At 28.3% G+C, this 27,583-nt stretch overlaps 1 protein-coding gene across 3 annotated transcripts in view; it reads right to left on the bottom strand.

Annotated features, from left to right (window-relative positions):
* Positions 1–707: 707 nt before the first annotated feature.
* The window catches only part of LOC107441341 (uncharacterized), a 30,715-nt gene continuing 3,839 nt past the window's right edge, over positions 708–27,583 (bottom strand). The window contains exons 1-4 of one of the 3 annotated variants that reach the window (XM_016054567.3): positions 25,386–25,617; positions 24,045–24,165; positions 13,802–14,608; positions 708–1,737 (exon numbers count right to left, since the gene is read on the bottom strand). In XM_016054567.3, coding sequence (XP_015910053.2) covers positions 901–1,737; positions 13,802–14,608; positions 24,045–24,116 — 1,716 coding nt within the window. In that variant the 5' untranslated portion in view covers positions 24,117–24,165; positions 25,386–25,617 and the 3' untranslated portion in view covers positions 708–900. Of the gene's footprint in view, positions 1,738–13,801; positions 14,609–24,044; positions 24,166–25,334; positions 25,618–27,583 lie in introns of those variants that run through there. The other 2 variants (XM_043053215.2, XM_043053216.2) reach the window with 2 other exon arrangements.

Below are 27,583 nucleotides of genomic sequence, written 5' to 3'. Positions count from 1 at the left end.
AAGAGGGAACTCTTAGTAGTTGCTATTGGTTTATGAAATAGATCGAACGTTTCCCACACAAGAGCAAAGGGAAAAATGTCCTGCTCTTAATTAAATGCATACTTGAGCCAAAAATAGATTTAAGAACAGGATGTGGCTTTTAAAAGTGTGAGAAAGTATTTCGTTTAGAATAATTAATTAGGATGAAGTTTTATAGCAGAGAAACTAACATAAAAAGATCAATTGAAGCTTTTTATGTTACATATATATATATATATATATATCACCATGTACCTTTTTTTCTATTCTAAATCACTATAAAAAAATTAACTACCCATTTTGTGTATTTAAAGACAATGTTTTAATTTTGCTTCTTCGTTTAAATTAAAAGAGGGAAGAAAACGTAACCCTCAGAGATATTACATTAGCTTCTTGAAGCAGGAGGATCAATTCAATTCCATTAGTCTGATTAGTAAAACATGTCTGTCTTGCTTTTGACTGAGGATGAATAAAGTTTGGATAAAACGAAAGCGCTGAAAAAGTGGGGAATCTTATGAAGCAATTCTCCATTTTAGTCGCCGGTTTTAAGCAACTCATTGTAAATTAGTTGTTTTTATTCATATTTATACTAAAATAGTCGCCCTAGTTGATTTGCTTTAAAATAGACGATTTAGTCACCAATGGCAGCCCTATATTCATAACAACAACAAAGTTCAATATCCAGAGTATTGTAACATACAGAAATTTCTTTTTATTAGAATGTCATATTACAGCTCAAGAGAAATAACAAAGTTGATTAAGAAATTGATTAATCCTTAAACTATTTAGGGTTTGAGAACACTTAGCCCACCACACATGTGATTCAGGCATTGTAGATGCGCCATCCTCTTTGAGGTCATCATGTTCCTCGTAATCACTGATCTAACCATCCTCATCTTCCAGATAAGCCCAAATTTCTGCATTTTTACACATATTATCAATATCCCTATCTAATACCTCGATGCACAAATCTATCCTGTTCATATCAAAGCGTTTTAATGGAGTTTCATCAACAGGAAATGAATCAAAAAAATCTCTGAAATACTGAAGGGAGGATCTTCGTAACAACAAAAAACTTTTTATCTTACTGTGCGTTAGATTACAACCGATTCTATATAAAAAAATTTCAATAGGTGTGATAGCCTCTACCATCAAAAATCCAATTTTCTTCTTCTCTTCGGCGAAGAAATGAAATTGGTATTTAAGGAGGAATGCTCTTAGAAGGTCTGCTGTACAGCTCCTTGAAATCATTTTTAAAGAAGTAGAAATTTCATCTAAAGCATTAAAGTTTCTGTCACGCAAATTATAACTATAAAAATGACCAAGACTAGAACCATACAAAGTAATAAGACGTTCAAATTCTTGTATGAAATGCATTAAATATTCTTCTGAATTCTGTTTTCCACAGTCAAAGTTATCAACATCCAAATGAAATCGAGATATAAACTCACTTATTTTTTTTAAGTCATGAGTTCTTTTCTTTAGGGACATCAAGATAAATTTATTTATGTTATATTCAGGTTTTTCAGTATGAATTATGTCCTTAAGACGATTCATAATTAAATCACTATTTAAAGATTTTTTTTTCGTATCAGTATCCGAATTAAGTTTATTCATAGAGTTAAGCAATTTACAAAACTCCCAGGCGTTGTTACTACTCTTGGTGTTTTTCAAGTACTGCAGGAGTCTCTCTTTTCTTGACATATAATAAAAAGGCACCTAAAAAGAAACAAAAAATAGTATAAAAATAACGAATGTCTAAATTACAGATTTTCTTCTTTGGTGCTGTTGTTAATTTACGTCGCACTAGAGCTGCACAATGGGCTATTGGCGACGGTCTGGGAAACATCCCTGAGGATGATCCGACAACATGCCATCACAATTTTGATCCTCTGCGGAGGGGATGGCACCCCCGCTTCGGTAGCCCGACGACCTGCGCGCGAAGTCGAGCACTTTACGGTAGCACAGTTTAACGAGGACCAATACCGCACACCCTCGGTCCCTACGCAGACTGATCCAAGTGGTCACCCACCCGCACACTGACCGTAGCCAGTGATGCTTGACTTCGGTGATCTGCTGAGAACCGTGTCTTAACGATCAGTCCACTGCGGGACATTTTCTTCTTTGGAGTGGTGTTTTGAAATTTCGTGAAAAATATTTAAGTTAAAAATTTAAAAACTTATTTCGAGGAAATAAATAATTTTGTAGCAATTTGAGCATGTCAAAAATTAGTTTCTCAAGATATGATGGTGTAAGAATCGTTGCCAATCGCTGCGAGATACGAACAAAACTTGAGAAAAATGAAGAAAAAAAGGAAGCTAGTGTTTCTTTTTTTAGCTTGGTGTGAGAAGACTAGAATGTTTTATGATGGAGCGCGAAGTTTTCTTTGATTATGTGATTACTATTATTTTCTATATACTTCATGTTTGTGCCGTGGCATAAGTATGTATCTAAATAAAATCGTTTATGCAAAGAAAGGTTTATGGTGAAATCATTTCACATTGAAAAATCTGAAAAAGAATCTGTGAAATATTACTGATGGCTATAAAAAATGTCGTGATTTTAAAAGAAATATAAATTTAAAAAAATAATTTTGATGATTAAATACGAAAAATAATAAGAAAATCGTAGTACACACATTCCTACTTAATTGAAAAGAGGAGGAGAGGAAAAGGAGAAGGGTAAAAAACACGGAACCGGTTTTCTCCCCAGATGGCGTAATCGAGCGTTGCTATCGCGAATACTTACAAAGGCTTTGACACCTTATAAGCATTAGGAATGTTTAAAATTTTTATGTATTGAAGATGAGAAATTTGTGTTCAGGTAATGTAGGGGGTGTTTGGTTTTAAATATAATCAATCATCAATGCCTTTACCCATTCACCCTCAAATGCATGAGGATTTTCCAGATGTAGATTGAGCTCTCCATAGCCATTCATCTGGAGTGGTGGTGGTGACTATGGTTACGAGATTCAACTATTTCAAGGGTAAATTGGGTCATTATTTAAGACAGAGTCGGCTGGTAGGAGAAAGAGAATGAAGGAAGAAAGATGCTCCCCTCTTTAAAATGCACTATTTCTTCTTTCCATACAAGCAGGCGGCCTTAGACTTTGTGGCGAGGGGAGTTCTTTCTATAGACAAACTATATGAGTGAAATTTGATCACTAAAGTATGAGACAACTTTATATGAGCGACAAACACAATTATTGCATTTTTTTTTCTGTCACTTACTTATCTTTATTATCCAATATTATACCTTTCGTAATTCCGGCCAGTCCAATATATTTTAAATTTAATAAAAACTGTTGTTTTAACAGCTTATCCCAAAAAGAGCAAATTGTCAAATGAGAGAAATATAATAAATAATATAAAAATGCTTTGCAAAGATGAAGCCAGTTTAGTTTTTGAGTTTTACTATTCTCTCAAGATTTTAAAATTATGGATGAATTTTAATTCTCATTTGAGTACAAAAGTTTTTTTTTCTTCTGAAAATATAGTAATTGAATAGGATACTATTGACAAGTGAATGAATTTTACGATGGGTTTTATAGTTGAAAACAAATAGCTATTTTTAATAAAGTTTCACTTAATGTGTATTTTTGTATAACTCTATTTTTATAACACTGTTTTTTGAACGAAAAATTATTCTAAGTTCTTTTGTGAAATAAAAAAAACATTTACGAACGTGAAATTACAGAATTAAAAAAAGAATTAACAATTCGCTAATTAAAGTTGTAGGGTGATTTCATTTATTGTTAATTTAATGAAATAATATTATAAAAATAATACTAATATAATATTAATTAAATCATAAAATAATTGAGAATTTTACATTTTTATTTTAGAATTTTCCATTTTAAACTATTTTTTTCTGAAACTGCCATTGAACAAAATTTTCTGGAATATTAAATTTGCAATTTAACTAGAGAGAAGTTTTAAAATAGCTGATGTTTGCCCTCACATAAAAAGAATTATTATGCATAATGATGTTGCTGATGTCCTAAATATTAATAAAGATACTTCTAATAAAATATATCAGCATTTAAGAAATTATTTGACTCCATAAAAATCATGATTTAGAAATGCAAATAAGATAAGCAGCGAAATCACCCAAATAGCAACCTTTCTAAGTATTAGAGGAAGGAAGATTTGTCATCGTTGTTGTAGCTTATCCTCATCAGATCGTTGAACGTCCCTGGTCACGGTGAACGTTGACATCACTGGTCTAGCAACTAGTTTGTACTCTATATCCACGCCCTCTAGTGAACTGCGGTGCTTGTTTATTGCAGCTGTACATAATTTGTTCTTTTTTAATTTGATTTTTATAAGTTGTAATGATTAATAATAATTGGTAACATTCAGTCTCTTTGCCAGATAAATATGCAATTCGCAAATTTTATGACACATTTTTTTTCAGATTTTTTTAGGGATTTATAATTCGTAAATTTTAAACTTAAAAAACAAAAAAAAAACTAATATGTTATTCAAATTTAATTCTTTATATCATTCTGAAATTCAAATATTTCAAATAAAACACAATTCATGTATTTACAAAAAATTAATAAATAAATAAAATAAAGAACATTTTAGTAAATATTCCAAGCTAGCCTGTTAGCGTACAATTAGTTTGCTAGTAAAGCGTTTTCTTGGTTTTCATTTGTGTGTAATGGAAATTCTAATTATTTTCATTCAAAAAGTTTTTCAAAGTACGATTTTACTCCTCTATTTCAATAACAAGGTACTTTGATATCTGGGTCGTGTTAAAAGTTAAAAATATAAGAAAAGTATTTCACAACATCCACTAAGATGACAAATTGTCTGTCAAGGATGATAAAAAAATTAATGGTTAAAAAAATAATTCATTGCGATAAACATTTAGCTGTAATGCGATTATTGTTTAGCAATTTAAAAGACATTTTCGTGGTTTTCCTTTGCATTTAACGCAACATTTGATTTGTCTCAATTTTAATTTAATTTTAAATAATATATAGGTTCCTACAAAAGCTTTTATAAACATGATTTTACTCTGATATTTAAATTGCAAGTTACTTTGATATCTGGGTCGTGTTAAAAGTTAAAAATATCGGAAAAGTATTTCACAACATCCACTAAGATGATAAATTGTCTGTCAAGGATGATATAAATTAATGGTTAAAAAATAATTCATTGCGATAATGAACATTTAGCTGTAATCTTATTATTGTTCAGTTATCTGAAAGAATTTTTCGTGGTTTTCCTTTGCATTTAACGCAATATTTGATTACTTTAATTTCAACTTAATCTTGGTTAAAATAAATTATTTTAATAACTTTTATAAACATTGTTTTACACCGATATTTAAATTGCACGCTACTTTGATTTTTGGAAAGAGTTTAAAATTACAAAAAATATGAAGAGCATCTCGCTAATCACCGAAATAATTGACTGTCTGTCAAAGACGCTAAAAAAATGATTTATTATATAAAAAAAATTCATTACGATTACTGAGCATTTCGCTGGAACTCTTTAAGCGTCAAGCAATCTGAATGATATTTTCGTGGTTTCCCTTTACGTGTAACGCAAAATATGATTGTTTTCTTTAAAAAAAAACATTCATAAAGGCAGCAATGTTTAAATATTTACATAAATTAAGAGTTATTTTATCTTTATTCCTTGTTAAATCAAAACAAAATGAAGAGCATTTGATTGTGGGCAATTAATTAGCAAGGTAGATAGTCTTACGCGGACATTAAGAAATGAATTGTGAGATTTTGATAGGGATATATATATTATAATAATTTGAATAATTATTCGTGCAAAGGCGTTAATAAAGATCGGAAATTGAAAGATACAATCGAATTCATAATAAATGGTACGAATAATTATTTTCATAAAAAAGATTTTTATTTTTAATTCTCATCGGAAAATTTAAAAAATTTACGGCTGCATGGCTTATATTTTGTTTAAAAAAATGTGTCATTAATATGCATTTTTAATTATAACGATTTTAAAACAATAATAGTAAACTTATAAAATTCAAAGGGTTTTAGGTTTCAACTCGTTCTGTTAAATCAAATTTTTAAATATAAAAAAATGCTAATATAAGCATCCATACTTCAGTCATAATAGAACCAGACGCTTCAAACTAATAACTATGGTTAAATTAAGCAAATATCCTTCCTACGGTTTTAATTAACCTAAGTTCTGAAAACCAAAACTAAACAAAAACGAAACGATAGTATATAATTGCTCGTAATCTGAATGATCTCTGGTTTTAAAACTTCAATAAACAAACAAATAAATTATGAGTAATGAATAGACATCTTTAAGCAATATACAAAATATTATACTGGTTTACGGAAATGAAAAAATTTTAGAATTTAAATTAAATTGCTTATTAATGATCAACACTGATTACGCGCAATGCTAAGGTACGGCGGGAACGTCAGAAAATAATCCCTAGGACGACGCGAACGCCACTTTTTGTGTAAAAACCGGTCTGTCAAAAGCATGTTGCTTTTCTAAAAAACCCCGGGAAAAGTTAAAAGTCCTTATCCCCTATATTAGTCCCTGCCCTAAGGAAATCTAGGACCAGAAGGGGGGACATTAATTAGGCCCATCTCAGAGTATGGTTTCCCTGTTTATAACTGTGCTTCAGTCACCAACTTGGGTAAATTGGAGAAGGTTCAACTCAGTGCTGCTAGAATTATTACTGGACTAAGACGCAGCTGTCCGAGAGAAGTAGTTCTCTATGAGGTTAATTTGCAACCTCTTCAAATATTATAACAATCCTTCTAGCAACGGTCAGCATAATAGAACCTCCCTATATTTTAACAACAGAAGAAAAACAGCTTCTTCAGTCAGGCTAAGCTTATGTGTTTGCCTTATTATGAAATTGAGGTGCACTCCTTCAAATTTTGTCTGAATCCCTCAGAGGGACTCCCAAGAGTTTATTTCCACTTCGATTTTACTACCCCGTTCACCAAGAAGGTCTTCATTCCAGATCATTTCTGACAGTTGGCTTTAGAAATCATAAAAAAGATCCCCGACAATGCCATAAAATTTTTTACGGTCGGCAGTAAACTGGACGACCACGCAGCAGGTAGTGGCATCCACTCTGAGAAACCAGGGGATAGACTGTCTATCTGCCTGAACTGGACGACTACGAGGGCAGTGACATCTACATTGAGAAACCAGGGGATCTGCTTCCGCTACCCTGATTTCCCATCGATCTTCAAAGATTTAAAAGAATTGGTTGATCAGATTTTTGAATCTATTATTTTTAATTAAGTATATTTTGATTATTAAAAAGGTTTTTTTCTCAAATTGAAAACGTAATTTAAATTATTTATTAATTTATTTCGTGTCATGCATTTTGAATTTTTTACGTTATTATTTGTGAATTTACCGTTTAAGTTTTTACTAATATCCAGAATATCCTTATTATTAATTATCGATATTATTTTTAATAAAATAGTATCTTTATACAAATGTAATAAAAATAAAAGGGCATTAAAACTAAAAAAAATATTAGTATTTCCTAGGACAGCAGATTTCAAACGGTGTTCCATGGAACCCCAGGATTCCGCAAAGAATTGCAGGAATTCCGCTAGTGAGTACTTCTTACAGCCACAGGCGACTAACCACCTAACTGTAACACTCAGCTTTAGCACCCTAAAGTCCAAGGTTTAAGACAGAGATTTCCAAATAGTGTTTCACGGAACTCTAATATTCCGTAAAGATTTATAGGAGTTCTGATAGTGAGTACTTTTTACAGCCGCAGACGGCTGACCACCTAACTGTAACAATCAGCAGAATGTCTAAGACAGAGGTTCCAAAATGGTGTTCCACAGACCCTTATGGTACCTCTGAAAAGCTACAGTGGTTCTACGAGTTAGTACTTTTTTATAGCTAATAATGAGTATTGAAACCTCAGATGATATTCAGATACAATCTATAATTTATTTAAACCATAATTTATTTAATCTTACGGTTACTTTAAGATATTAGTATTTCTAATAAAATGCCATTAAAAATAAATGGCATTTTTTAAAATCAAATATAATATTTCTAACAACACTATAATGAATAAATTATGAAAACGACAAGCATTAGTAATTCTCATCACGCGTTTCCGATTAAAATAATTATATTATTCTTTAATAAAGAAATATGCTTCTTTAATAACTATTTTCAACGTTTATTGCAGTTTTTCAAAATTTTCATTTCGAAGTAATTTATAATTCAGCTTATTTGAGCTTATTTATATTATTTATTTCAATTTATTTATTTTTAACTTTTGTACAGTCCACACAAAAAAAAAAAAAAAAAAAAAAAAAAAAAAAACGAATCACCCTGAATTACTTTTGTTCCTCTGGTTAAATTTTCACGAACTAAGTGTCAATCTTAATGGTTCTTGGGGTTGACCTCAAATATACTAATTAATTAGTGCTAACTATTAATTAAGTTACGAAATCAAGCACAAAAACGTACTTTCTCTGAATAAACATATTTTTTTTTACATATTTGGAATTTAGACACTTGAATTAAGGGGGGGGGGGTAGTAAAATTTTAAAAAAATTGGGTCGCAATAAAGGTTTATATATTTGGTGATAGTCCAGAAAACCGCCAAAAAAAAAGTCGCCAGCGCAATTAATATTTTAAGATAACCCATTGACTAATGCAAATGAGGAATACTTAATTTTACTAGGCTGCTAAGCAACCAAGCTCTGACTGTAAAAAAATTGAAATAATGTTCTGTGATTGCTCGGAGAGATTTAATTAATAGTTAATAGAAAATATCTCAAAGTTTCTAGGCAATAGACAATTTTTAAGCTGATTTCTGTCCAAAAAGCAACTTTCTTTTTACTTTAATCTCCTTTGAAAAGAAAATTTGAATCGATTCATAAATTAGTTATGATTTTTTAAGTTTTTAGAATTTAAATACATGAACTTTTTATCTGATATTATTTAGATTATGTTGTTTCTGCTATATTTATTCGAGAATTTCATTTTAAAAACAAATTAACAGAACTTATTATAGCTGTATACAAAATTTTAGGATAATCATTTTTCAGCTTTAATCGAGTCTTCTAAGCAAGAAATTTTGAAGGAAAAAAAAGTGCTTGAAAAATAAAATATTTATTGTATAGTAATTCTAATGCACATTCACAAGGTTTTCTACAATTTAAAATATTTCTTTGTTTCTATAACAGAAGGAATTGCTGAATGTTTACTGGCATTTTAAAAACATTGGAATAGGTTATGTTTAAGAATAAGATATTGAAATAATATGTTGTTACATATTGTATGATTCATTGTTTAAAAAATCGCTTCGTTCTACTAGATTTTTAGGTTACACGGTTTTCTTTGGACAAAGATTATTAGCAAATAGCATCCTCATGTTTCGATACATTCTGAAACTTACGTTCGCAAATTCACCATAAAATGTCACATCACACAGCATATTTTTCAATTACGATAAGCTACATTTACCACCAAATATACAACTATGATTATCTTTTTTCTAATATATATCTGATCCGATACTATCTTTTTAAACAGAGTTCGTAAGGTACTTAAGATACTGAAATGGGGGCACAAAAACTTAAAAGATAAAATATTTAATTTCATTAACTCAAAATATCTGGTCACAAAATTTTAATTCATTTTTTTGCAAGTCTTAACATTTTAATTTAAGGACATAAAAAAATTCCGTTTACAATTGAAATTACAAAAGTCGAATGTGAAAATGGAATGTCCCCTAGCACTAGGAATCGAAATTAAATAGTTACAAGGACAATTATTTCAAACTAGTTAACGTTTCCGCCCTACTCGAAGTTGTTTGAAAAGGTATTTTTTATATATCGATTCCAAAGTTTATTCTACATATATTTTAGGGTATACTTTCGGAGTATTTCGATCGAGTTTATTTTTACACCCTTATTTGCTTAAAATTATTAAATAATTTGCTTAAAATAAATTATTTAAACTATATGATTTAATGCATTTATAGTATAATAGTAAACTGGGCTTCCATCGCATATCCTTAACATTGATACCGCTATCATTAAATAAATGGAATAAGCTTAGATAAATAATAAAAGTTAATTTTTCACTCGATCAAATATATGTTTCGATCAAACAGATTTCATACTGGAAATAGCGAAATTATTGAGTAGGTCCCTTGGAGCAATATCATTCTTATCCTCTTTTGACGAAATATAGGAAAAATTGGTTTTCACAGTTTCTGTAAAAAGTATGTTAGCCCTTTGCTACTCTTTTTTTTTAATCAAAATAAGTTCGGAAATTGAGTATTTTTTATTGCATTTCTTTTTTAAAATCAGATGATTCTAAAATTGGCACGGTTTCGGAATCTTTTTACAAATTTCAATTTTTAGTATTTCCTATTTAACAAAATAAGGCATTTTCCTGATAACAAAAAAAAATCTACATAAAGAGTAAGACATAATGAAATAATTAGTGAATCACACGTGGTTATTTAATAAAAATTTAATTTCATAACTAAGATGTTAGGTCATTTAAGGTAGGGGAGAGTGGGGTCAATTGTAACAGGGTACGATTGTAACAGAGCAAAAATTTCGAGTGTCGGGTTCTAGATTTGGTTCCTAGGTGGCGCACAAGGTGTATTTAATAAATCTACATGTACACCCCTGATGGCAANAAAAAAAAAAAAAAAAAAAAAAAAAAAAAAAAAAAAAAAAACGATCAATTCTTTTTTCTAAAAAAATAGTATGCTTAGTAAAAAAGCAGCTGTTTTGCAATAAATAATTTTAAACAGAGGAATGTTTTTAATTTCTTAACAAGGTTTTATTCTTAGCTAGCAGACAATAATTCTTTTTAAAAAGAACTTGACTATAATTTAAAAAGGAACTTTACTTTAAAGAAAACCTAAATTAAAGTACTAAAAAAATTAATTAGTATATTAATGAAGAAATAACAAACGTTGTAGGGTAAAGAATAAGATTTTAAAAATGTTAAAATTGAATTAAATAGTTGGTAAAATAGTTCTGCGAAACACTTCCGGACAGGTGATTAAAAAATTTCTTTTAAGATTAAGACGACGTGAGGTAAACAAACCAGTGAAGGAACATTTCACAGTTTTTTTACAAAAAATAAGATTTTAAAGTTTTAATTTAGATTGATTGGTAACAGTAGCTTACTACCTAACAATAGGAAGTCATCTAACAATGCATTGAGTTACTTGATCTTACAGTCTTCGTTTAAAAAATTTTTGAATTTGTTAGTATCTGTTTAACGACTTGTTTCCTTGAAAAAAATTTATAAGATTAGTGTTTGTAGTTATCCGTTTAAAGTACAATTTATTGCATATAATAATGCTTTTTTTCTCATTGTGAAAAAGAAAATTCAAAATTTGGTTATTGAAGTTTTTTTTTATTTATTTTAAGCATCATAACATAATAAAGTACTGAGATTAGGGGCTGTTTATTAACTGGATTACCAAACGATGAAAAACCAATGAATAAACAAGTGTTCCTTTACTGGCGATTTTTTCAAGTTAATGAAAATAAACAAAAATTTTAATTTTCTTGTGCCTTTAATCATACGTTTTGTTAAAAATACAATTTCTAACCAGTGAATGAACAAATTTTTTTTTTCCTTCTAAAAGTCCTCTTTTTCTAAAAATGACTTGCCCCTCTTCTTAACCCCCATAAGTACCTTTAATGTTAGAGGATAAGATAATACTGAAAAGTAGTAATAAAGGAAACGAAGGAAATAAAAATATGACCACCGAAGCCGACGTCTTCAGGGGGTACCGGCCAGGTAGCAATAAAACTAAACCTTTTCCATTGAGAGAGAAGCAAATGCCTAAAAAACTCTCTCAGTACCCCAAAGATTTTGAATAGAAGTCCAGGAAAAAACATGAAATACATAGAAACAATTAAGAAACTCCCCACTACATCCCAATTTTTTTTAAGCGAATTGAAAAATATTTGCATATAATTCCAATCAATTCCTATTCGTTTTTCTAAAGATAATTTCCTGCAAAATAAAACTTTTAGTAAACATTTATTATTACTTTATTTAAGAGATGTCGAGGAACTTAAGAAATGTAAGGTGTACAATTTTTTCATCATTTGCAATTTTAAATGTCAAAATACAAAATTTAAGGAAAATCGGTCAAATAAGTCCTGAGAAATAAAAAACTCTTATTTTTCGAAATTTGGTCCCTTAACTTCTTAATTTTTAGTGTCCATTTTTTGCGACTTAAAATTCGTAACTATGAAAGCAAAAGCAAATTTAAATCGTAGAGAAAAGAATGTTTCGCGTTGATATGTGGTAAACAATAATTAATTAACTGTATGAAAGGTTATTCGTTGCAGACGTATGTAAATATGTAAAATGCTTCTGCAGGACAAAACAGAAATCTTGGCAGAACGTGTGCTTTCAGCTTTGCAGAGAAACGAAAACATACGCGGACAAGCAGCAGCCATGGGTGACAATTTTTTTTAAAAAAAAATGTAAGTTAGTTAATATTTGTTTCTCGGACGCAAATTTAAAATTTGCAAATTGAAAAAAAAAAATTACAAATTTAAGCTATATTGTGTGAATCATATTTTAAGCCGATAGGCTTACTCTTTTTCTCAAATGGAGAACTTAGCATTTTGCCGGACATAGATGTTCACTTTAAAAGCACCTTTGAAGAGAAAAAGGAATCGCAAGGAGAAATTTTAAAAGTCTCTTTGTATTTATTAACAATATATATATATTAACATTGAGTCCCCTGATTAAAATAGCTTTTTTTTTGTCCGTAAAATTATACTATGTAACAAATAAAAAAAATTCGAATTTTGCAATTTTATGGGCATAACCATTTCGAAGTTCGTTCAAAACGGGGCATGATATCTTTAGATAGAATACGTGGATGCAAAAAATGCACTTAAAACTTTATTTGCAAAACATTTAAATGATTCAAAAGCCAATCGATGCATATAAAAATAACATTTTATATCAAAATGTTCTTTAAATGTTTTGTTAAATGTGCATGAAATTTCAAATTTTTATTAACGAATAATTTTTGTGTTAGAAGAATAAGAAGTGTAGAAATTTTTTGAAATAGCGGTTACTGCTACAACTATTTTTCTTTATTACTGAGTAATTTTTACACTTACAATGTATGGTAAATTGCACTATACAGTACAAAATACATCGATAACAGAAAAAAAAATAGATTAAAACACTAAAGATTATAACTTGAAATTACTTATTTCCACAAGAACATCTCCGCGCTTAAAATTGAGACAACCGTTAATGCTCGTCAAACTCTAACAGTGAATTCTTTTTAAGTCACTTACTTCGCTTCATCATCTGCTATTATACCTTTCGTTACTCTATCTAATTAAATATATTTTAAATTTAAAAACGGCTGTGTGCCCAGCAAAATGTTTTAAAAAGGACAAACTATTCACTCAAAAGAGAGAAATATCATCAGATTTATGAAATATTTAATATTAAAAAATGTACATAAAGATTACGAAATAAATATTTTTGTCATACGACCGACAAATAAAACAATTTTTTTCAGGATTGTTCACATCCTTCTCTCAAAAATAGAGAAATAGTATCGTCGTGTATCACGTGATGAAGGCGGAGCCTAGTGCCAACTCCTGGTGAAGGAACTATCAAGACAAAAATGTTGTATAGAGGGGCTTCACAGAAGGTAAAGCTTAACTAACCCTACCCCTGTAAACGGTTCATGAAATATCAGTGTTCAAGAACATTGTCATTTTTTAAAGAAATATTACAAAAAAGTTCATATTTACCTCGTCCAAAAAATAGTAGCAATATCTAAACTGCTGCAAATAAAATGCTTCGCAATCAAAATCATCTACGTCAATAGCAAGTGAAGATCTTCGTGCCAATAAACATTTCTCTATAATAGATTTTGAGGCACTGTTCAGTAGTAACAACCTAGTTGAAATTAGTGAAACAGCATCAGACATTAAAGCTTCGATTTCTCTATTATGATCATCGGAGTGATTACCTTCGTCAAAAATTACATTGAACACTATTGAATGCAGATAAGAGATTGAATGCTCAATAGAGAGTGATCCGTCATTTGACATATTTACCTCTGAATGATGAAATAATCTGGCTTCAACCATTTTTAAAGCTCCTTGGGTATCTAAAATCCTATCAGAATTTATCTCATTTGCATTTCTAAAAAAGCATTCAACATCATTTATAAAATATTTTAAGTATTCTTTTGAACTCCAGCTCTTGGGATTCAAGAAATTAACCGTATCAATACTAAAAAGAAGTGAAATAAGCTGCTGACGTGCTTTATTAGAGCTATTTCTAAGTGCTTTTAAGATCGTATCAATTAGAATATATTCAGGCTTATCTTTATGAATGATTTCTTTTAGCTCACAGATAATTGAATGAGCTTTTAACTCATCTTTGTTCAGGGAAATATTTACGGGAGGGTGAAGAGAGATACAATCAGATTCTTGAGTGAATTCTTTAGCCTTTATGAGAATACCACAGAATTTTTGGGCTCTGTTGTTTTCCTTGATAACTTCTAAGGTCTTCTGAAAGTTCTCCTTAAGTCGCAAATGAGAAAAACATACCTATATAGAATAAAATTATAATTAAGACCTGGTAATACTTGTCAATGAAAAGTTTAATGATATTTTTTGCCCTGAATTATCGGAGTAGGATTTTTTGCATTAAAATAGTTGTAAAATTATAACCAAAGTTACACCTTCAGAAAAAGTTGAGATTTGTGTAACGTTATTATAAGTCTATAAATGTTTATATTTCGTTATTACAGTAATTAAATTATAAATTACGTGAGTAGTGGAAAATTGGGGCTCCTGTTGCAGTCAATGACCTCTATCGATGTGGCTGTATACTCATGGGGCTCCTGTCGCAGTAATTGACCCTAAGTTGATGTGGCCGTATACTCATGGGGCTCCTGTCGCAGTTCAATAGGGTTTTTCTGAGATTGTGAGATTCTCTCTTCAGATAAGGTTTTTTCAGAAGGACGATGTTTTTTTTTAAATTTTTTTTTTAATCTCTTCTTTAGAAAGTGGAAGAATTATTTTTATTTTCGGGACTTAGAAATTTTTCGCAAGCTAGTATATTTTTATTATGTTTTCATTATGTAAATTAATGTGTGAAATATTAATTTCTCATTAAAGCATTATAAATAAGTTGACTTAATTTCTAAATGAACCCTTCATTAGAGATTATATTTTCACCAATTTTAAATAATATGTCTAATAATTCTAAACTGATGAAATAGTTTCATAATCAGAATGTTTCTATTTAATTAGTCGATGTAGTAAATATGTAACTATCATTCTAAGAGATAACTATACATATTCAGTTGAATAAAATGGTTTATGTTTTCATTACTTATTATTGTTTTCAGTACTTATTATTATTTTCATTAATTAATACTTGAATTATTATTTTTCCATTAAAGCATTCTAATAACATTGATTTAATTTCTAAATGAACCCTTCTTTAGAGATTATATTTTCCGCAATTTTAAATAATACGTCTAATAATTCTAAACTGATGAAATAGTTTCGTAATCAAAATGTTTCTATTTAATTAGTCGATGTAGTAAATATGTAACAATCATTCTAAGAGATAACTATACATATTCAGTTGAATAAAATGGTTTATGTTTTCATTACTTAAACTAATATTCGAATTATTATTTTCCCATTAAAGCATTGTAATAACATTGATTTAATTTCTAAATGAACCCTTCTTTAGAGATTATATTTTCAACAATTTTAAATAATATGTCTAATAATTCTAAACTGATGAAATAGTTTCGTAATCAAAATGTTTCTATTTAATTAGTCGATATAGTAAATATGTAATAATTATTTTAAGAGATAGCTATACATATTCAGTTGAATATAATGGTTTATGTTTTCATTACTTAAACTAATATTCGAATTATTATTTTCCCATTAAAGCATTCTAATAACATTGATTTAATTTCTAAATGAACCCATATTTGGAGATTAAATTTTAACAAATTTTAAATGATATGTCTAATAATTCTAAACTGATAAAATAGTTTATTAGTCAGAATGTTTGCATTTAATAAGTCGATATAGTAAATATGTAATAATCATTCTAACAGATAACTCTACATAATCAGTTGAATAAAATGGTTTATGAACTAGAAAAAACTTGATGAATTTGTCTACTCATTATCAGCAATATAGTGTAATTATTATTCATTAATATTTTTCTGTTAAAACTCGTTTGGTTAAGACAGTTTTTGAAAATATTGATAAAATACTAGCGTCTTTGACATTAACCTAAGAAAGTAAATAAACTCATATCGTCACTTTGTAACTAAAGTTTTCGATAACTATGTCTCGTTTTTAATTACCTGTGTTCCAAAACTCTTCAGATTGGTTGTTAATTAGAAGTTAGGAAAGATTTCAAAATGTTTGTACTTTGAAAATGTCCGATGTTATTTAGAAAATTTTTGAAGTTCTTTTTGCTTTGAATAACTATCAAATTGTTTTGAGTCAGAAAAATTCGCAAATTTTTTAAGCTAAGAAATACCCTAAAGTTGTGCAAACATAGAAAGTTTTTTTTTAGTTGGTCAATACGGTACCCTGGTAGTTAAAACTTTTTTGAACTTAAATGGAATTTAAAGAATTTTAAAACTTTGAAATATTCGGATGTGTTGTTGGTAGAAAATTTCCGAAGTTGTTTGTACTTTGTATTATTTTTAAATTGTTTTAACTTTAAAATATTTTAGAAATTTTTGTCCTTAGAAATATTTTGAAGTTTTGTAAATATGTAAATTTTTGAAGTTGAGAAAAATGTGTTTAAAGAGTAGCAGAAGTTTATATTTTGAGTGATTTTCAACTTGATCCGACTTTGAAAAATTTTGCAATTATATGTAATTTGAAAAATTCTGAAGTTGTCTGAACATAGAAAAGTATTTTAGTGGAAAAAAAACGGCTTTATATAAAATTGCAGAAGTTTAGTCTCGGAAAAATTCGTAACTGTTTCGGATTTGTAGAATTTTCAAATAATTTGTAGTTTGAAAAATTCAGAAATAGGTTTGTTTTCGAAAAATTCTGATAATGCTTAGAATTAAGTTATTGAATTTATTGGTATTCATTCTGAAGTTATTGGTATTTTGAAAAACTCAGAAGTTCTTAAAAACGGGTATATAAAGGATCGCAGAAATTTGAAAAATTTCAAAATTTATACGGTTTTGAGAAATTTTCTACTTATTTGTACGTTGAATCAATTCCGAATCAGTTTGTTTTCGAAAAATTCTGATAATGCATAGAATTAGGAAAATTCTGAAGTTGTTGGTACTTAGAAAAATTCTGAAGTTTTTAAAAACGGGTATGTAAAGAATCGCAGAAGTTTGAAAAATTTTAAAACTGTTTGTACTTAGAAAATTTCTGATATTATTGATACTTAGAAAATTTCTTAATTTGTTTGTACTTTGAGTAGCTATTCCAAATTCCAATTTCTCTACTTTGAGATATTTAAAACTTTGCCAATTAGAAAATTTTCGTAGATGGGAAAAAATTATATTATTTAAGAAGTTGTAGAAGTTTGGTGCTAGAAGAATGTTAGATTTGTTTCGACTTTAAAAATTTTTCAAATTATTTGCTATTTTTGAAAATAAATTTTTGAATTTGCAATAATTGAAAAAATTCATAAGTTGTTTGAACATAGAAAATTATTTTAGTTGGAAAAAACAAGTATACTAGAAGTAACAATTTTTTTTTTCAAAGTGTTTTGACTTTGAAAATTTTTTAAATTATTTATACTTTGAAAAAATTTTGAATCTGTGTGTGTTGGAAATATTCTGGAGTTGTATGTACGAAAATTGTTTTTAGTTGGTAAAAATGGGTGTATATCTAGCATCAGGTGTTTGGTCGTGGAAAACTTTTCATACTGCCTTAAACTTTGAAAAATTTTCAAATTTTTCGTAATTTGGAAAATTTTTAATTTTTTTTGGCTTTAAAAATTCTGAAAATGTTCAGAATTAGGAAAATTCTGAAGCTGTAGGCACTTTTAAAATTACTGAAGTTTTTAAAAAACTGGTATATTAAGAATCGCAGATATTGTAAGTAATACTGGTGTACTGTTGGTACAAACTTTTTGTACTTTGAAAAATTCTGATGTTATTGGTACTTAGAAAATTTGCCAAGTTGCTTGCTCTTTGAAAAATTTTGAAATTGTCTTGACTTTGAAAAGTTTTCAAATTTTTCGTATTTTGATTGAAAATTCTGAATTCTTCTTGTTTTGTACTTAGAATTGTTTCTAAATTCTTTGAACATAAAAAATTATTTTAGATGGGAAGGTCAGGTATACAAGAAGTCGCAGAATTTTTTTCAAACTGTTTTGACTTCGAAAATTTTTAACATTTTTCATACTCTGAAAATTTTTTAATCTGTTGGTTTTAGAAATATTCTGATATTTTTAAACATGGAAAACCTTTTTACTTGAAGAAAACGGATATATAAAGTGACGCAAAAGTTTGAAATCAGAAATATTTTCAAATTGCTTATATTTTGGAAGAACTTTTAAGTTGAGTGAAGTCTAGAAAAGGGTTCAAATTTTTGTAATTAAAAATATTCGTAAATTGTGTAAAGATAGTTTATTTTTTTTTTATGTTGGAAAAAATCGGATTTATAAGGAGTAGCAGGTGTTTGGACGAAGAAAAATTTTTGAACTGTTTCGACTTTTAAAAGTTATCAACTTTTTCGTGCTTTGATAAATTCTGAAATTGATGGTTTTAGAAAACCTCTGAAGGTGTTTAGAATTAGTTAAATTCTGAAATTCTTTAAAAACGGGCAAATAAGGAGTCGAAGAAGTTGGAAGTTAGAAAAAGTTTCAAACTCTTTATACTTTGAAAATTCTGAGGTTTTTGGTATTTCGAAAATTCTGAAGTTATTTGTACGTTGAATAATTTTCATTTTTCGTTTTTTTTTTAGAAATATTCTGAAGATATGTGAATTTGAAAATTTCTGAAGTTAGGAAGAAGAAAAGGTATATAAGGAGTTTGCGGAATTTTAAAGTTAGAAACTTTTTTAAACGTGTTTCGACTTTGATAAATTTTCGAATTCTTTGTACTTTGATCAATTCTTAATCTGTAGGTTTTAGAAAAATTCTGATGTTGCTTGGATATAGAAAATTTTTTGAATGTGAGAAAAACGGTTATATAACGTATAGCAGAAGTTTGTTCTGGAAGAAATTTTCAAATGTTTAGTAATTTGAAAAACTCAGATATGTTTATTACTTAGAAAAATTCAGAAAATGTTTTAACTTTGAATAATTTTCAAATTCTTTTGGCTCTCGGCTCCACTCCAAAGAATGGTTCTTTCAGTCTGTATCATATCAATTGTTGAGTGGAAGCATCCATGTTTTGCAAATCAAACGAGGAGGTTTTTAGCAAGACAAGCACACTGCTTGATCAGCAAATCTCGCTGACTATTTTATACTCACTTCTCGAAAATATCTTGTATATTTTACCTAAGAAAATTAAGTAAACTCATATCATCACTCTGCAACTAAAGTTTTCGATAACTATGTCTCGTTTTTAATTACCTGTGTTCCAAAACTCTTCAGATTGGTTGTTAATTTAAAGTTGAGAAAATTTTCAAAATGTTTGTACTTTGAAAATTTCCGATGTTATTGGTATTTAGAAAATTTTTGAAGTTCTTTTTACTTTGAATAACTTTCAAATTGTTTTGAGTTTGAAAAATTAATTTTTGAACTTAGAAATATCCTGAAGTTGTGCGAACATAGAAAGTTTTTTTAGTTGGTCAATACGATACCCTGGTAGTTACAAATTTTCTTAACTTGATTGGAATTTGAAGAATTTTAAAACTTTGAAATATTCGGACGTGTTGTTGGTAGAAAATTGTTGTTTGTACTTTGTATTATTTTTAAATTGTTTTAACTTTAAAATATTTTAGAAGTTTTTGACCTTAGAAATATTTTGAAGTTTTGTAAACATGTAAATTTTTGAAGTTGGCAAAAATGTGTTTAAAGAGTAGCAGAAGTTTATATTTTGAGTGATTTTCCACTTTATCCGACTTTGAAAAATTTTGCAATTATTTGTAATTTGAAAAATTTTGAAGTTGTTTGAACATAGAAAAGTATTTCAGTGAAAAAAAAACGGGTTTATATAAAGTCGCAGAAGATTAGTCTCATAAAAAATTGGAAACTGTTTCGGATTTGTAGAATTTTCAAATAATTTGTAGTTTGAAAAGTTCAGAATAGGTTTGTTTTCGAAAAATTCTGATAATGCTAAGAATTAGGAACATTCTGAAGTTATTGATATTTTGAAAAATTCCGAAGCTCTTAAAAACGGGTATATAAAGAATCGCAGAAGTTTGAAGTTAGAAAAATTTCAAAATTTATATGGTTTTGAAATTTTTTTTAATTATTTATACTTTGGAAGAATTCTGAATAGCTTTATTTTCGAAAAATTCTAAAAATGCATAGAATTAGGCGAATTCTGACGTTGTTGGTACTTTGAAAAATTCTGAAGTTTTTAAAAACGGGTATGTAAAGAATCGCAGAGGTTTGAAAAATCTTAAAACTGTTCGTACTTAGAAAATTTCTGATATTATTGGTACTTAGAAAATTTCTTAATTTGTTTGTACTTTGAGTAGCTATTCCAAATTCCAAATTTTTCTACTTTGAGATATTTATAGCTTTGCCAATTAGAAAATTTTTGTAGTTGGGAAAAAATAAAATTATTTAAGGAGTTGTAGAAGTTTGGTGCAAGAAAAATTTTAGATTTGTTTCGACTATAAAAATTTTTCAAAAAATTTACACTTCAAAAAAATTCATAAGTTGTTTGAACATAGAAAATTATTTTAGTTGGAAAAACAAGTATACCAGAAGTAAATTTTTTTTTCTTTCTTTTTTTTCCAAATTGTTTTGACTTTGAAAATTTTTTAAATTATTTATACTTTGAAAAAATTTTGAATAATATTCTGTGAAATATTCTGGAGTGGTATGCACAAAAATTATTTTCAGTTGGTAGAAATGTTTATATATCTAGCTACAGATGTTTACTCGCGGAAAATGTTTCATACTGCTTTAAACTTCGAGAAATTTTCAAATTTTCTTAATTCTGAGCATTTCACGAAATCAGAATTTCAAGAGATCAGAATTTTCAATCAAAATAAGGAAAAATTTGAAAACTTTTCAAAGTCAAGACAATTTCAAAATTTTTCAAACTTGACAAATTTTCGAAGTACCAGCAACATCGGAATTTTTCAAAGTACAAAAAGTTTGTACAAACAGTACACCAGTATTACTTACAGCATCTGCGATTCTTAATATACCAGTTTTTTAAAAACTTCAGAAATTTTAAAAGTGCCAACAGCTTCAGAATTTTCCTAATTCTGAACATTTTCAGAATTTTTTAAAGCCAAAAAAAATTAAAAATTTTCCAAATTACGAAAAATTTGAAAATTTTTCAAAGTTTAAGGCAGTATGAAAAATTTTCCACGACCAAACACCTGATGCTAGATATACACCCATTTTTACCAACTAAAAACAATTTTTGTACATACAACTCCAGAATATTTCCAACACAAACAGATTCAAAATTTTTTCAAAGTATAAATAATTTAAAAAATTTTCAAAGTCAAAACAATTTGGAAAAAAAAATTTTTTACTTCTAGTATACTTGTTTTTTCCAACTAAAATAATTTTCTATGTTCAAACAACTTATGAATTTTTTCAATTATTGCAAATTCAAAAATTTATTTTCAAAAATTATATTTTCAAAAATAGCAAATTATTTGAAAAATTTTTAAAGTCGAAACAAATCTAACATTCTTCTAGCACCAAACTTCAACAACTTCTTAAATAATATAATTTTTTCCCAACTACGAAAATTTTCTAATTGGCAAAGTTTTAAATATCTCAAAGTAGAAAAATTGGAATTTGGAATAGCTTACTCAAAGTACAAACAAATTAAGAAATTTTCTAAGTATCAATAATATCAGAAATTTTCTAAGTACAAACAGTTTTAAGATTTTTCAAGCTTCAAACTTCTGCGATTCTTTACATACCCGTTTTTAAAAACTTCAGAATTTTTCAAAGTACCAACAACTTCAAAATTTTCCTAATTCTATGCATTATCAGAATTTTTCGAAAACAAACTGATTCGGAATTGATTCAACATACAAATAATTAGAAAATTTCTCAAAACCGTATAAATTTTGAAATTTTTCTAATTTCAAATTTCTGCGATCCTTTATATACCCGTTTTTAAGAACTTCGGAGTTTTTCAAAATACCAACAACTTCAGAATGTTCTTAATTCTAAGCATTATCAGAATTTTTCGAAGACAAACCTATTCTGAATTTTTCAAACTACAAATCATTTGAAAATTCTACAAATCCGAAGCAGTAACGAATTTTTCCGAGACTAAACTTCTGCGATTTTATATAAAGCCATTTTTTTTCCACTAAAATACTTTTCTATGTTCAAACAACTTCAGAATTTTTCAAATTACATATAATTGCAAAATTTTTCAAAGTCGGATCAAGTTGAAAATCACTCAAAATATACCAACACACAAAATATAATCACTTAAAAATAATACAAAGTACAAACAAGTTCGGAAATTTTCTACCAACAACACATCCGAATATTTCAAAGTTTTAAAATTCTTCAAATTCCAATTAAGTTAAAAAAAGTTTTAACTACCAGGGTACCGTATTGACCAATTAAAAAAAAACTTTCTATGTTCGCACAACTTTAGGGTATTTCTAAGCTTAAAAAATTTGCAAATTTTTCTAAATCAAAACAATTTGATAGTTATTCAAAGTAAAAAGAACTTCAAAAATTTTCTAAATAACATCGAACATTTTCAAAGTACAAACATTTTGAAAATTTTCCTAACTTCAAATTAACAACCAATCTGAAGAGTTTTGGAACACAGGTAATTAATAACGAGACATAGTTATCGAAAACTTTAGTTACAAAGTGACGATATGAGTTTACTTACTTTCTTAGGTTAATGTCAAAGACGCTAGTATTTTATCAATATTTTCAAAAACTGTCTTAACCAAACGAGTTTTAACAGAAAAATATTAATGAATAATAATTACACTATATTGCTGATAATGAGTAGACAAATTCATCAAGTTTTTTCGAGCTCATAAACCATTTTATTCAACTGATTATGTAGAGTTATCTGTTAGAATGATTATTACATATTTACTATTTCGGCTAATTAAATGCAAACATTCTGACTAATAAACTATTTTATCAGTTTAGAATTATTAGACATATCATTTAAAATTGGTTAAAATTTAATCTCTAAATATGTGTTCATTTAGAAATTAAATCAATGTTATTAGAATGCTTTAATGGGAAAATAATAATTCGAATATTAATTTAAGTAATGAAAACATAAACCATTATATTCAACTGAATATGTATAGTTATCTCTTAGAATAATTATTACATATTTACTATATCGACTAATTAAATAGAAACATTTTGATTACGAAACTATTTCATCAGTTTAGAATTATTAGACATATTATTTAAAATTGCTGAAAATATAATCTCTAAAGAAGGGTTCATTTAGAAATTAAATCAATGTTATTAAAATGCTTTAATGGGAAAATAATAATTCAAGTATTCATTAATGAAAATAATAATAAGTACTGAAAACAATAATAAGTAATGAAAACATAAACCATTTTATTCAACTGAATATGTATAGTTATCTCTTAGAATGATAGTTACATATTTACTACATCGACTAATTAAATAGAAACATTCTGATTATGAAACTATTTCATCAGTTTAAAATTATTAGACACATTATTTAAAATTGGTGAAAATATAATCTCTAATGAATGTTGAATTCCATTTTTTTTTTCATATATCGAGATGGGCCGGGAATTTTTTCCCCTCTCTTTTGTGGGCTTTATGTTAGGTTCATCTTGAGCAGATTCATTATCGTTACTAATACAAAGATCCTAAATTACTTAACAGTAGAAATCCACTTACTCTGTTGCTCCAAAAATGCCATTTAGGGAGAATTTGCAGAATTGCCTGACGATACATCGTATATAATTTCATATAAATTTTCCACACAATTTTTTCACTAAACCAAGTATACACTAGTTTTCTAAACAGAAAAAAAAAATTTATTAGTAAGCAAACACTATGTAGAAATTACGAGACTTTAAAGCCTTACCTTATTAATTTGTAAAGTAAACTCTTGATCAACTCGATTATCCCGAATGATCTCAAAAAAAGTTTTTTATAAGTAAAATTGCGCTAACACAATTTACGCCTACCTTGAATCACATTATTATATGTGATGAATTGGAGCAGAAACAATTTAACTAATGATTTTTAAATGCATTTTAGACAAAGTATTTTTTATCCGTTCTAATTAATCAAGAGAATTGTGTTAATAAAAGTGTAGGGAAGGTAGGGTTAGTCTGGTTGGTAGGGCACAGGACCTATGTCCAAGAGTTCGTGAGAGTTTCTTCGAACCCTGCCAGTCGAAGTGTAGTAAATGGTGACTGATGTACACTAAATCTGTCGAGTCACAAAGTCCTCCATGTTCCCAAAACAAATTAAACCTCTAGGGGTACTGATCCAGGAGTTTCCTTGTCTTCTGGATTGGTTCAAAATTACAAAGGCTACGGAATTGAACATTAGTAGTCGTAAACCCAAAATTGAGTCGGCTGTTCAACATTATTAAATCTAACATTATCATTAAAAAAACATTATTAAATCTTAAATTTTGTTAATTATTATATCTTATTTAAATTGCATTGTGTAAAAATAAATTTTATTTAAAGCTCTTGAGAAAAATACATTTTTGCTAAATTAAATTTTGTGCAATTAGCAATTAATTATCTTTTAAAAGTTAATTTACTAAAGTTTATTTGGATAAAATATCAATTTAGAACCAGATTTGGAGCCTGTTAAGAAAAATGAAACTAGTAATCATAAATCATTTTAAGAATCAATATAAAATCATCAATTCTACAATTAAAATATACCCCCCGAGTTGATTTTCAACACTACTTCTTTATATGACTTTCGTTACATTAATCATTTACTTTTTCAAAGTAAAATCAGTAGATAAATTATTAAGATACACATGATTATACAAAAGATATATAAGGCAAAAATAATTTAATAATAACTGGAGTGGAGAGAATTAAAAAAAAAAAAAAATGTGCACGTGTAGGGAAAAAAAACTAATTAATTATCGCGTTTTCCATTACTTAATAGATCAAATTTAGAAAAACATTATTATTCATTAAAATTTTGAATTACCTAGGCAATTATTAAGGAAGAATTTTAAAAAAATAAATTAAAGTAATTTACATTTCGGCAGCCTCTGAAATCGCCGGTGGATCCACCGCTCACGACCAACAGCTTGTTCACGTACAACTCTCACTTCGGACTTCTAGAAAAAAAGAGGGGGGATCTTTCCTGCTTGCGGTAGCGCAGCCGGCCTACTACAAATTGTTGATTGGTCTAACACGTTGCTACGTCATGCTTTAGTTGTCAAACGGGTGTTCAACGCTTGCATGCGTCAGAGGGGGAGAAGTTTCTCTAAAATGTAAAAGTTAATTATCCACTCCAGGAAAAAATATCCTCTCAGTCCATTACTAATATAATACAAAAAGTTTGTTCTTGATTACCACCAGGGCCGTAACTACGCCGGGCAGGGCCGGATTAAGACCTCTTGAGGCCCTAAGCACTGAAAATATTTTGGTGCCTCCATCTTACAATTAAAAATATATCCCATATTAAGTCGCGTGTTGTTTCAAAATATAAAAGCAGCATTTTATAAAAGAAAATATTTATTCAAATTTTAAAAAAAATTAAAATAATATAAACAAAATATATCATAACTGCTAATTACAAATTTTGTGAAAAAAAAATCGTTTTTTTTTTTTTTATATTGAAGTTTCACTGACACTTAAAACTACAAGATTCACATAGTGTTTTCTATAGTAACTACTGACGATATATATTTCGAAATTCTTTGTATAAAATTAAGTGTATAAATAGGTTTGTTAGAGGTCGTAAATTAATACTTATATGAAAAAAAATCCAACTTTAACGAAACATAATCGAGATTCATTAGATTAAATGCATGGCACTCTCCTACAATAGAAAAAAATATTTCGTAAGAAGTGTAAAAGTGTCACGTAAAATATTTATTTTGGTTTACACTATGTATATCTAAATAGTTTTTTCTACTTTTTTTAATTACGAAGTCTTTGGTTAATATCTTCGTAGTTAATTTGTCGCAATACACCAGCTTCGATACACAAAGATAAGGCATCTAGTCTTTCCTGTTGCATTGTTGTGGTTCTTAAGGGGGTTTTAATGTATTTTAACTGTGAAAATGAACGCTTAGCTGTACAATCAGAAACCAGAAACACTAAAAATTTACGAAGGTTTATGTCCACATTCGAGAAGGCACTTTCAACATTATCTTCTACTATGTTTTTATTTTTTATAAAGCTCGGCATGATTGAATTTCTTTTTTCTTGCAGTTTGTTTCCATGAATTCATGATGCACATATGCATGGAATTGCTTTGGCTCTTCTGCTAAATCAGTATTTAGGTTTTCTGGGTAAGATTTAATTAGTTTTTCGCAGAATTGGTAATAACCTTGTAAGTCAGTGGCCAGCGATGTATCACCCAGGAAAGAAAATATTTAAAAAAAGTTTCCTCATAGGTTACGCCTCTTCGTTTCATTTCAGTAATGTGTTTATCTACAATTTCATAAAAAGGTGAGATACGAAATTTATCTCTTTCTTTCAGTCGAATTTCTACTGAATATTCGTCATTAATCCATTTTACATTTTAAAAAAAAAGAAGAAAAAGATCTCTTGATTTTTAAAATTTCGATACATACAAAAGGAATAAACGAAAATTTTAGAAATCAATGTTTTCTAAGTAAAGGTACATCAAAATTAACCATTTTAACCAGGCTATTTGTCACACACCTGACTTCGGCTTTTCTTAAAAACAAATTAGTGATTTTGTTAAAACAAAATTTAACTTATAATATTTCATTAATTCGCCTTTAAAAAACCCTCCAAAATTTAATAATTAAAATTATCTGCCCAATGAAAAAGAAGATTCCCCAAGTATTGTTTATAAAAACATTTTCATTTTCAATAAACAATAGGAAAAAAAAAAGAGGAACCAATTTAAATAAAATAAATGGTTACTTAGGTCAAATCTAAAATTTCTGCATGAATCTCTGCATGATTCTCTTTATAGGCCTGTTCCTAGGGTAGACGGAAAAAAAGGTCCTGGAAAAAAAGGTACGGAAAAAAAGGTCCCGGTAAAAAAGGTCCCTGGAAAAAAAGGTACGGAAAAAAGGGTCCCTGGAAAAAAAGGTCCCGGTAAAAAAGGTACCTTCATAGGGAAAATCTGTAGGGATATTTCCCCTCTCGCTTTCTGGGCAGCATGAATGCTTCTCGCTGTTTCAATGAATATTCTTTTTATCTGTAATAATTCAGATTAGATCATTGAGGTAAGGAGAAGGGTAAGGGGGG

This window comes from Parasteatoda tepidariorum, chromosome 6 (assembly GCF_043381705.1).
Source record: "Parasteatoda tepidariorum isolate YZ-2023 chromosome 6, CAS_Ptep_4.0, whole genome shotgun sequence".
In the NCBI taxonomy this organism is placed as follows: Eukaryota; Metazoa; Arthropoda; class Arachnida; order Araneae; family Theridiidae; genus Parasteatoda; species Parasteatoda tepidariorum.
This window is presented reverse-complemented; position numbering and strand designations above follow the sequence as displayed.